This window comes from Nanorana parkeri, unplaced genomic scaffold, assembly GCF_000935625.1.
Source record: "Nanorana parkeri isolate BGI_ZX_2015 unplaced genomic scaffold, ASM93562v1 scaffold13, whole genome shotgun sequence".
NCBI lineage: Eukaryota > Metazoa > Chordata > Amphibia > Anura > Dicroglossidae > Nanorana > Nanorana parkeri.
Window position 1 is genome coordinate 673,598 of NW_017306281.1, and position 12,654 is coordinate 686,251.

The 12,654-nt window shown below is 44.2% G+C and overlaps 1 protein-coding gene across 1 annotated transcript in view; it reads left to right on the forward strand.

Annotated features, from left to right (window-relative positions):
• Positions 1 to 1,106: 1,106 nt before the first annotated feature.
• TMEM120B (transmembrane protein 120B) overlaps positions 1,107 to 12,654 on the forward strand; it is a 35,739-nt gene continuing 24,191 nt past the window's right edge. Inside the window, 2 exon segments of the mRNA XM_018557033.1 lie at positions 1,107 to 1,265; positions 10,502 to 10,620. Coding sequence (XP_018412535.1) covers positions 1,203 to 1,265; positions 10,502 to 10,620 — 182 coding nt within the window. The 5' untranslated portion in view covers positions 1,107 to 1,202.

Genomic DNA, 12,654 nt, shown 5'->3' on the forward strand with positions numbered 1-12,654 from the left:
GGTGCAGGCAATAGCACCTAAGCCACGCCCCCTGCCCGCAGTGCGATCGGCCGCACCAGAATGCCTGGCACATCAATGCCTATGTTCCGGTCCAGTGCGATCTGAAAAAAATGCTGCATGCACTATTGTTTCAGATCGCACTGGATCGGAGTGCAAGCATTGATGTGCCACGCATTCTGGTGCAGGCGATAACAACCTAAGCCACGCTCCCTGCCCGCAGTGCGGTCGCCACACCAGTACATGCAGCCTTTTTTTTCAGATCACAATGGACCAGAACATAGGCATTGATGTGCCAGGCGTCTGGTGTGGGCGATCGCACTGTGGGGGGGCTGGCTTCGGTGCCATTGACTCCTATGCACCACCACGCCTCCTCCTCCCGCCCCTGAATGCAGGAAGCTGGCCAGAATGTGATACAGTGCGTTCCAGCAGCTAACTGCACAGGAACGCACTGTAGATGGTGTGAACAAGCCCTTAGTGTTCGTTTTCGTCTAGGGATAAAAATAACAGTTATACTTATCTGAACTTCGGAGCCAGCTGCATGTTACACCACTCCATCCCCCTCGAGTGATGTGATGTCCCACCGCCCTCAAGTCCTATGTGCAGGACCTGATGACTGACAGGACCTAAGACTGCTGGAGCAGAGGGGGGAGAGAGGCTGCCAGGACTGGTCTAGCAGCCAACTGACTGTGAGTTTCAGGTGAGTATACCTTTTTAATTTTGGTCCCTAGAAGAAAACAAGCACTTAACCCTTCCAGAGCAAGAGTAGCACCAATGCAGGGGTTAGGAATATTTATGTCTGGGATTCTTTAAAGCTAGGCTGCCATTACTTTCCTCTTCTGAAAATGCTAATATCCCGGCTGTCCTGCTGAACAAGCATGCGGATCATGAACTCTGATTTCCTAAGCCGCATGCTTGAGTTAGGGACTTAGATTGTATTGCATGGAATACAGCAAAATGAAATGAACAATGGCAGGCCCGGGTTCTAGTAAAGGACACTGCTTTTCTCACAGCGCTATAATACCCAACAGCACAGCCTGCCCAATCTGCCATCTGCGCATCGCTCTACCACCGCCCGGAGGGGCGCAGTGCGCATGCGTGGGCTCCTCCCCTCTGTCTGGCCGGTGACTGGGGTACTGGAGTCGGGGAGGTGACGTCAGGTGCGAGCGTGGCTGCAGAGGCCGGGGGAGATCTCGGCTCCCAACATGTCCTTGCACAAGTGTCAGGAAGAATGGAACGAACTGGAGAAGGAATTCAAGCAGCTTCAGGTAGGTGGGAGCCGGGGACAGAGCTGCGGTAGGAGTTCAGCTAGTTCACATAGAAATGCACGCCGGGGGTAGGAGCTGAGCACTTCTCAGTGGTGGTCCATGCTGAATAATGGAAGGGAGCCTTATGATTGGGCTCTATTGTCTTGTATGTTGTAGCTGTGACTTGTCATTGTGTTATTGTTTTACTCAGTCCCCATACTGTGTGCTCCTTGTTGGAGCATCCTGGATCCAAAGCCTTTAGATCAGGAGCTCCTTGTACTGCATGCCTGCTGAACCATGGACTCTGCTGTGCAATCTGATCATAGAATAGCCAGTGCAATGGTATCATTCGGACTACTCTGCAATCTGATCATAGAATAGCCAGTGCAATGGTATCATTCCTGCCATGGACTATAGTATTCCTACCATGGACTACTCTGCAATCTGATCATAGAATAGCCAGTGCAATGGTATCATTCCTGCCATGGATTATAGTATTCCTACCATGGACTACTCTGCAATCTGATCATAGAATAGCCAGTGCAATGGTATCATCCCTGCCATGGACTATAGTATTCTAGCCATGGACTACTCTGCTGTGCAATCTTATAGACTAGCCAGTGCAATGGTATCATTCCCGCCCGGGAAGCCGGCTCCATGCCAGCGGGAGCACTGGTATCAGTACTATGTATCGGCGAGTACCAAAAGCAAAATATCGCTACTCGTACTCCATACCGGAAAACCGGTATCGGTGCACCCCTCATATCTACCACGGAGCCTCCTGTACAAGTTTTAAGAATATCTACCATGGAGCCTCGTGTACTCTTAGAAGTAAATAACCAGTCTTAGTTTTACTTTTGAGAAATACCCATTTCTTACTTACAAAACAAGTTGTACAAGCCTGAGCATGTGTAATTGCTAGTTAGTGTAATTGCTGAGTACAAGCAAAACCAGATTCTTAACAAGAAACTTGTATTTATATTGCAAGATATGGTATAGTATGGCATTAGTTAGGCTTAATTTTAATAGTAACGCCCAAGAAACCAGAAACTACATTTACCTGGAATCTATCTGTGGATGCTGGATAATGGGGAGTTTACTGTATTATGATAATACTGCATAGGTAACGGTATGACATGGTCACGCTTCAGCAGTTTAGTTGTTACATAATGGCAATGCAAAGCCAAACATGAATCCTTATTCCACATTATAGATATTTGTGGCAGTACAAAGTCTAACACCAAAGCAACAGCCATTCTCACAGGGTTCCTCCAGAGGTTGCTATGGGTTCATTGATTGATTGACCTCTCATCTGATGATACCTGCCTAGTCCCTGGGCCAGTGCCACTTGGCAGAGCCAGCGGTATGACACCAATGGTCTTGTTAGCTGTGTGTAAGGCTGGCACTGTGAGGGGGGTGCGTTCTTCCCATTAACCAATAGAGTTTGTTCTTCTTGACCCCCAATGAATTGGTTTACCCTAAAAAAAATATTTTAAGTGTTCCTCTGGGGTAAAAAGATTGAGAATTGCTATAAAAAAAACAAATCTCTACATCTTTTTCATTTTTTATAATCTAAAAAGGATGTTAGTAGTCAGATTGTATATTCAATTTTAAGTCAGAGCAGTGGCAGATATGTTCTGATTGGCTGCTTCTTCTCCATGTCTAGGTACTTATCTGTTGGTGGTGTTTGTCTATTAGACCAGTCTGAGTTATAGCAGACCTTTTAATGGCGGCCAGTTAAACGCATTCCCCCCCCCCCATGTCAGATCTATGCATGTGCAGACCGTCATCGGTCTCTGCTAGGTTCCATAAACCTGACAGCGACCTGCCGCATGTCTGCTCATGTGCAGACTGACTTGGATCTTTGCCGTGTAATTCACATGTGCACATATCTGATGGATTCGATGTATGTGCAGACACACTGTGGGTCTCAGCCAGGTCTCATACACCTTGGTCTGTTGGACCTGGCTGAGACTCGTAATGTGTCTGTGCATGCACCAGACCTTTTTAAGATGGCAGCATGGGACCTGGCATGTGATTGACAGATCACAGCAGGGCAATGCTGGCCTCACTGGGCGGGTAAGTATCCTATCTGAGCTCAACCCAGCACATAAGGTAAGAGGGGGTAAAAGCACATTAACCCCCGAATGAAGTTCCTCTTTAACTACATTCAGGGCTTTGTTATGCAATTGCTGTCTCTGGGCTGGAGGATCTCACAATAAGGACTCGTTCACACCAACTGGTATCTTCTGTTTGCTGGTGGTGCTTTGTGTTGTAACCAGCAAGATGCTGTTTAATTGGGGGGAAAAAAAAACTTTATTGAAATGTCAGTGACGTTTCATTCATTTTGTATTCACTGCAGCTCAGGTGACTGGCGCTTGGGTAAGGTGCAGAAAAATATGCAGCATGTCTGCATTTTTTTCCCACCGCACTGCTTGGCACGCAGCTGGGGCAAAGTATTTTCATATAAAATTCTCTTTGGGATAAAACACACAAAAATAGGAATTCAGGAGTTGACAATATCTACTCCTGAACACTCTTGTGAACTGGCTGTGACACTCCCTTTGAAAAGTGATCCCCTGCAGATGGCTTTTCAGAGGTGTGTGTGTAAACATGCCACCCGGGTGTACAAGGCCTCAGGGCTTGTTTACACCATGTCCGGATCATGTCTAGATCAGAACAGTTTGTTCCCGGAACAAAAAAACATTCCAATGTATCCCTATGGTATTTCTAGGCTCTGTTCACACCAGCGCAGTCCGTTCTGGTCCAGACAAATACTGCTTGTCTCATTTTTCTCTGGTCTGGAACGCATTGAAACGCATAAAAAATACATACAAACGCACTGGACTACACCTGAATGCCCATTTTAAGATAACAAAAACGGGGGGCAAAAACACTACAACACCCAATGTACCGCATTCCAGATCTGGTTCGGAAAATGGTGTGAACCTGGCCTAAAGAGATCCTGTCGCCACATTATTCCTTTCAGCAACAACATGAGACTGCTACTGGATGCCCCCATCTTGTATGGGACGCCCACAGCCCCAGCAGACTCAGAGCTGTTCACTCAAGTAACATTCTATCAGTGACGGGGAACGACTGGATAGGGAGATTGCCGCTCCATGCCTCTCCCACCCGTGATACTAGTGACACTACAAACAGCTGTCACAGACTTTACTGCGGTTCATTGTACAAAAAAACGGCAGATTACTTATAGTGTGCCGGTTTTATACACTGGACCCCAGTAAACTCTGTGGCGGTGACAGCTGTATCGGTGGCTGTGCAAATGCCTGTCACCTGTAAGTAGTGTTTAGCCTGGCGGAGCCTGTACAGACTCTGCAGGCACTATCAGGTAACCACATCCTGCTGTTTGGGTCATTGTGAGGACCCTCTCCTGCGCTCCCTCCCCTCCTATGGCCGCCAAGGACTCAGCATTGCTGACTTTATGTATATTGTATAGCTTGTGGTATTCTGCATTCCCGTATAATGATTATACAGCAATGCAGAAAACCACCAGCTACACAGGACTACAAATTCCAGCAATACATTATATAAAGCTGCAGTGGCGGATCCAGGGAGAGCAAGTTCAAAAATACTAAAGGAGTTGTAAAGTTCCAGTATATACTGTCCTGTTATAACATTAGCATTGTAATAGGAATACATTCTACATTTGTTTTTGATAATGCAATCAAAGCTTACTTGAAAAATCCTTTTTATGTAGTGAGTACTGCCTTCTGTCTGTCCATTACTTATATCAACTTCCTGAATTCCCAGTGTGCTTTGTGTCTCTTTCCCTGCTGTTTGATGTAATGCAATCTTGATTTATCAAGACTACATACCCCATCATGCATTGCTTCCAACAAGCAGTGATAATGTTACGTTGTCCAGACGTTGAATTGTAGTTCACAAGGCTGGCTCTGTGAGAATTGTGACACGAAGTGAATATTCATCGGGCTTTGTGAAATTGTCTGAGTACAGCCTATAGGCAGCTTCAATAGGTACGTTTACAAACTTCTAGATTGATATGGTTATTAGGAGTTCATAGATACCCTTTAACCTATTCGCTGCCAGCGACATAAGGCATACAGTGCTGGCAGTGGGCCCTGTAAACAGACTCCTGGTGGCTAGAGTCGACTGTCAAAAGCCACCAGATCGCTTCCAGGGGACAGTAAAGAGAGCCCCCTACCCTCCTTGCTTCCCAGGCTCCGCTGCCCCTCCTGCGTGCCCAGCATCGGCAATTTTGGTGGGTAGCAGGGAGAGAGAATGGCGAACGTCGATTCTCTGATCTCCAGGCTGAAAGAAGCCAGAAGCAATGCTAATTACATCACTTTGGTTTCTGAGCTGCAATTCTTTGTTACGTTTGGGGGCCCCACTAGGGGGAACAGGGCTACTAAAAGCACGATTGCCAGGTGGATTAAAATGGCCATAACTGACACCTACAAGGCACCCCCTCCCCGCTCCAATCCTTTAGCGCTGATTGGCGGAATGGATGGGGAGGGGGCGGGTACAGCTGGCTCTGCCTCTAGATAGGCAGTGCCAGCTGTCACTCACGCAGCTGGGCAGATCCAGACATAATTGTCGGGATCCCCTTCAGCTGCGGCGTCTAAGTATACAGCTCGCGGTATACTGCGGCATCTCAGTATACCGCGAGCTGTAGCCGAGCTTAGGGTGACGGGAGGATGCTAGTTTGTGTCCTCCCGTTACCCTAAGGAGAACTATGGGGAAAAGCCCTAACCCCATAGTTCTCCTTTTTAAAAGTTCATTATAGCATGTGTGCAAAAAATTAAAAATCCGCCTATGCAGCAAAAGGGTTTAAGCAGACATTTCAGTAAAACATAATTGTGAACTATGTTAGTCCACCTTCCCATGAAAGTTCACTAACCCTAAAATGAAAAAAAGATTCCGGTTGAATATGCATCTGCATTTATAATTCTTTATGTTTCGAAATTTTGGAATAGGCTTTATTAATTGTTGTCCGGCTCACTTCGGCATTCCTGACCTCCCACCTACTTCCTGAAATTGATGTGATAGACGGTGGAAGGGAATGTCCTGAACTGAACTTGCTGTGCTAAAAGTATGTTTTTGGAATCTCCCCCATTGTGTAGTGAAATAGTCTGGACAGAATCGTGCTGTCACTTGGTCCTGAATGGGCAAAGCGACAGCCTCTCTTCAAAGTGAACCTGTTACTAGACCATGCACGCTAAAGTTTTTTCCATATTCTAAACAAGCAGTGAAAGCACTTTAAAACAAGCTCTCATGTATCTCTGTATTTATAAGCATTGTGAAGAAATTAATTTTCATATTTCACAATACAGACATTCTTTTTCTATGAGAATAGATCTTGCCAGGCTGCCGGCTTACCAATGTAAACAACCAGCAGATATGTCTAAGCTGTTAGGCCTCATTCACACGTCTAAATAGGTCCAGACAGCAAATTCTTACAGCAAGTGACCAGCCCTGGACACAATCTGTCTGGTCATAAATAATTAAAAAGCTCATACTAGTGAAGCTGGCAGACAACATTTTATGCATAGTCTCCCCAATCTCATCCACTGAGACCTGTTAACTCCTTCAGAGTCGTCACAGGTGGCCTCTCTCATTGGTCTCCTTTTTACACAGTTACTCACTTTTGGTGGATGTTATGTTCTTTGCAGATTTAACGCTTTTATTGTGTTAAAACTTGCTTTAATTTGTTTTTATTTTTTGTAACTCAAAATGTTTCTTGTATCCATTACCTGACCCGCTTTTCAATCCCCTTTTCATGGAGTTGATTGGTAGGTTAGTTGGTTAGTTGATTGGTAGGTTAGTTACGACATGATAATGGGGAGAATTATATCTATATATCTATATATCCAGGGCTTGAAAAATTTGATAGTGTCTCACCAGTCAGTCAAAAATTTCACCAGTCAGCATGACCGGACTATAGCCTTGCAATTTATGTTAAAAAGGGGCAGAGGCAGAGCCAGCTGTACCTGCCCCCATCCCCGTCCGTTCCGCCAGTCAGCGCTCTGTGCCGTGACAGGATCGAGACGTGAGCGAACACCGGTATGTGTTCGCTCACTTCCCGATCTACTGAGCCGACCTGTGACAGTCTCATTGTCACAGGTCGGCTAGAACTATGAGGTGAGTGAAAAGCACTCACCTCCTAGTTCTCCTTTAGGCTGGGTTCCCACCTAGGCGGTCGAAATATGCGTGTATGACGCGCGTTTTGCGGTGCATGTTTTCATCGTGATTTGCAGCCCACAACGCGCGTTTACGAGGGCTATCCGGCTGTATTCTAATAGATAGGTGCGGAAATACGCCCCCAAAGAAGCTCCTGTACTTCTTTGGGCATAGGGCGTTTTTCAGCACGTTCCGACGCGCTGAAATACGTCCAAGTGAGAACCATGCCCATAGGAAATAATGGGATTTCAATTGCAGGGCGTTTTACAGCGCGTCGATCAGCGCACTATATAGATAATTTTGAGTTATCACTGTAATAACCCAAAAGCAACTGTTAACATAACATTCATATGTTTACATGTTAGCTGTTTTATATTTTGAAAGGGATCCTAGAATGTTGTCAGTAATTATATTATGAATAACTTAAATTATATTGGTATTTTCATAAAATGTTACTGGTAGATAACGATGTTTTACACGTTAAATGCAGTGAATTTCTTAAGGCTAGGTTCAGATCTGAGTGATACCCCAGACGCACGATCGTGTTCGGGTGCATGCAGAGATTGCTGCGCTGCCCCACTGATTTCAATGGGGTTACATCTGCGTGGCAATCGCTAAAAATACCTTTTTTTTTTTTTTTTTTTTTATAGCCGCAATCGTGTTCAATTGCACAGGTAGATTTGTGGTGGGAAGCCGCACGATCCACACGGCGCGACTGGGATGCCATTAAAAAATAATGGCACTGTGTTAAAACCAGATATTGAAATATGTATGTGTGAACCTTAAATGATGATTGATTTTCTATATTTTAATCTATCCAAGTTTGGAGATTCAGTTTTTTACTGTACTGCTGATTTTGAGTTTACAATTGGTAATCAATCAGTAAGCCTGACAGGCAGACCTAAGTATAGTTGAAACAGTTGTTGGGAATGCCCAAAGAAGACTTGGCCTTCAAAATGAGACTACACACTGCCAGCGCAATCGGCTATGGAGGGTGACTCTGTGAACGCAGTTTCATGCATGATTGCCGAGTGGTCCCGGATCGCGCAGATGTGAACCTAGCCTAAATTATGAAACTGGAAATCATCTACTTGCAGTATCTTATACAGAGACTGGAAGAGGCACCAGTACAAAGATGCACCATTATAAGGGATGTGTCAACACGGGTGTTTGTTCACATCAAGCAGATTTTGCATTCCTGTACAAGTCTATACCCTGATTCAGTAATGGTACCTAATAAAAAACCCTTTAGGTTGCTTTGCTTATAATTATGACATAAGTAATTATAAGCAAAGTCCTAAAGTATTATGTCATTCTAGCTCCACTTGCAATTCAGTAGTGCAAGCATAAAAAAAGGACTGAAAAGGTCAGAGGATGCAGTGTTTTATGAAAAATGGATTCCTGTGTAGCCAAGGAGGAAGGTTGGAAAGATTAGGAAGTGGAAGTGTGATGATCTAATTGTCCCAAGATGCATCTGGAAGGTTGTGAGCTACCTAGGCTGTTTATGACTGAGAAGTCCAGGGGTTTAAAATATTTGTATTCATTCTCTGTTTGTATATTTTTGTTTTTTACACTTTTTATAAATATTTTTGTCTAACTATTTTTTGAATGGAATTTTTAAAAAAAGTCTGCAATCATTCCCGCTAAATTCGATAATAGCCTTCCATTTTAATATAACCTAATTTAATTGACAATTTGTTGTATGATGAAATGTAGAAATGATTGCATCCTTCGTAAAGGTGAGTGTACCCAATTACAGAGAGATAAAGCTAAGACATTCAGATGCATTGTTATAATTAAGGATGTCCCGATATTACTTTTTCAAGACCAAGTGCAAGTACTTTCCCTCAGCTACTTGCTGATACCAATTACCGATACTTTTTCTTAAAGGGACATGTGATATTTTTTCTAAAACAATACAGAATGGTGATTTTAGGGCAGTTTCTTTATAATTATGAAGAATTGTAACTCAATGCATGATTATACATCAACGGAGAATGGCAGACAGCAATAGAAGACTACAGATCCCTGTGTGTGGTCTCAACAAGGATGCGTTTGGGTTTCACCAGGGATGCACACTAGAGTCCTGCGATCTGGGGGCTGAGGAAGAAAGAGCAGCCATGGGAGGGGTCCCTGGAGCAGGGTCTATTGGTGACCGTTGAGTAGGATGGCAGCAGAAGTAATTGTCTGAGAGTGCTGGGAGGCCTGATGCGGTGCCGAGGAGCTGTGACAGGTGGAGAAGCTTGCTGGCTTATGCAGCGTCTTTAGGCTGTTGTGTATAGGACAACTCACCTGTAGCTGGCGGCGGGGATCCAGAGGATCAGTTGTCAGGAGAGCGGCTCGGGGAGCAGGCTCCATCAGCGGCAGCTGGAGACTCAGCCAGGGAGTGATCTGCAGTACGAGACTCAAGAGCGGGAGTCCGATGCGGCCATGTGGTCCGGCACCATATTAGTGTGCTGAGGATGGTCTTGTGGCCCGAATGAATGGTTAAGGCCCAGTGGAGACAGAGCAGGCTGGCGGGAGCTCCTGGGAAGCTTGGAAGATCTGCTGGCTGTTGCCCATTGTGCAGACCAAAAAAGCAGTAGTAGAGCTGTAATACTGCGAGTACAGGGAGAGCGTGCACTCAGCTCGGCATCCAGACACGCCCCTCTGCCTTTTCGTTTTTTTTTTTTTTTAAAGTGCCGGTATCGGCCTCTAGTATCGGGGCATTTTCACGAGTGCAAGTACTCGTGTAAAATGCCCTGTATCGGGACCGATATTAGTATCGATATCGGGATTTCCCTAGTTATAATGTATAGGAAGATTTCCAGTGACACCTGCAGGATGTGACCAATCATACATACTATAGAGTAGAACTGTAATTATAGGTCTGTAAGCAGTATTAGTATGTTGATGTGTTAAAAAACCAAAACCCTAATATTGGAATAGTTATTCTAAGTTTATGATTGTATTTACAGAATTACGAAACATGACTGGTCACCATGTGATGCCCATTATTTTCAGTTTGAAGATTGATGTAGCAGAAACTGTATTACCTATATAATTTATGTAACATGTCTAATTTGTTTGTTTTTTCTGTGATTATATTCTTTTAGGAAACACACAAAGTTTATAAACAGAGGTTGGAAGAACTGAACACTGTTCAGAACGTGTGCAGCGGTTACATAAGCAAGCATAAGAGGCGTCTAGCGGACTTAAAATGCAATTTGAACAAGTAAATTCTTCTTTTTTACCCTGCAATGTGATATTTTATGTAGAAAGGAAATCAGTGCTGAGAATAAATGTGGTCCTTACCAGCTAATGATTCATTCTGTGTCGCTTGCTTCCTAGTTTAACCACAATTATTTTGCTATGGATGCGATTAGAGTTTCTATTTCTTTCCTGTGATGCTTGTCACACAACGTTTTACTTTAAAAATAGCAACATGCGAGAAGCGTAGCAATATTTGATGTGCTTGTTTAATAAGGCAGTGCATAGTAGGTTAACATTATTTGAAGTGCGGTAAGCCGTACTAATTATAATTCACCTGTTAAGCATCTTAAAGTGTATGTTTTGAATAGTGTGGAGAAAAGTTTAGGAACATTCCTGACTGGCTTTGAGCTTGTGTCTATGGCAGCAGTGTGACATCAGTTTGACATGTTGTTGCGATCATTCAGAGTTCATTGACAGCTGGAGTTAACCTGCTTCAAATGAGTTTAGACTTTTGTGGGAATACAAGACCTGCTTGAAGGGAACAAAAATCTGGCACATACCGTGTTTGCCGGCGTATAAGACGGGTTTTTAGACCCAAAAACATCGGGCGAAAATCGTAGATCGTCCTTTATACGCCGGGTATACTGTATGTAGCTTCGGTTACATACAGTATACCGCGCTGAGCCAATCATGGCAGGCTTTGTATTCATTAATACAAAGCCTGTATTAATGAATACAAAGCCTGCAATACAAAGCCTGCCGTGATTGGCTCAGCGGGGTATACTGTATGTAGCTGGAGGACACTGTGGGGATCGTGGACAAGGTAAGAGACTGTAATCCCGAGTGTGGCTCGGGGTTACCGCTTATGGTACTGAAAATTAACCCCGAGCCACACTCGGGAATACCGCCATGGAGGTTAGTGGGTGCATTTAAACATTATTTTGGGCTACACTCGTCTTATACGACGAGTATAGCCCAAAACCTATATTTTAAACACAAAAAGTAGGGGGTCCTCTTATATGGCGGCAAATATGGTATTTGTTTTGTCCAAAATCCTGACCTAAACGATCCCACACTCCCCCTAAACAGATCCGTTCTTACCAAGATCCAGTGGGCACGGTTCTGCTATTTACATCCAGCTCCACAATGCTCCCTCTCCTAGCTGCAGCAGCACATTACAGTCCTATAGATTTCTATGGATGCAGCCAGGACAGGTAGACTTGCAGCACTCGATGTCAATAAAGGCGGTTCTGATCGAAAGCTCATTATTAGATATGTGTTCGTTTATATCTGATTTACCTTGGAATCTGTCTATGTAAAAAACAATTTGAAAAAAACGTTTGTTTTTTTCAGACCTAAACATAACAGATCGCACATCCATTGACATCCGACTGCCCGTACACCTACATGGGTCAGGTTTAAGTATACTTTTCTCTTCATCACAATCAAAGAAAACAACTGAACGCATGCGGATTTCACAAAAGCTCTGCTCCAAGTCAGCAGAGGATCTGTTCATGGATCCCCTGCTGATCGGAACAGACAATGCCTGTGTGAGGCCTGACTGTGAAGGTTCTCATTTGTCCGGGTCATGGTATAACTAGTAGTAGTTGGTCTCATTCAAGTGGACTTGTTCTGAAATGTTGAAGACTTTTTGTAGCTTATTGAAGCCGTTTATTCAATTTAGACACCTGAAAAGGCGGCTTGGATTGACTGTGAAATGGCTTTAACATTACAGAACATGTTAAGTTGATTTTGACTAATTACGTAAATGTTCACTGACTGTTAGCAAGTTTCTAATTATGACATGAGTACGCTAGTGTTGTATAGATCTAGTGGTGTTTTTATAGAGGAACTGAACTTTAGAAGCTGAGCCCAAACAAGCATGCAGAGAGCAAAGGACTTGTCACCTGCTTTGCCTTATGTCTTCCAGCAGCTGATCTTTTCCCCATTACTGACTTACCATGCCTCTTTCTGCAATGTGTCTGTGCATGGAGCCTCCAACAAAGAGAATTGATCTGCACCGTAGTGACATCACCAAATCTCCTAAGAGTAGCAG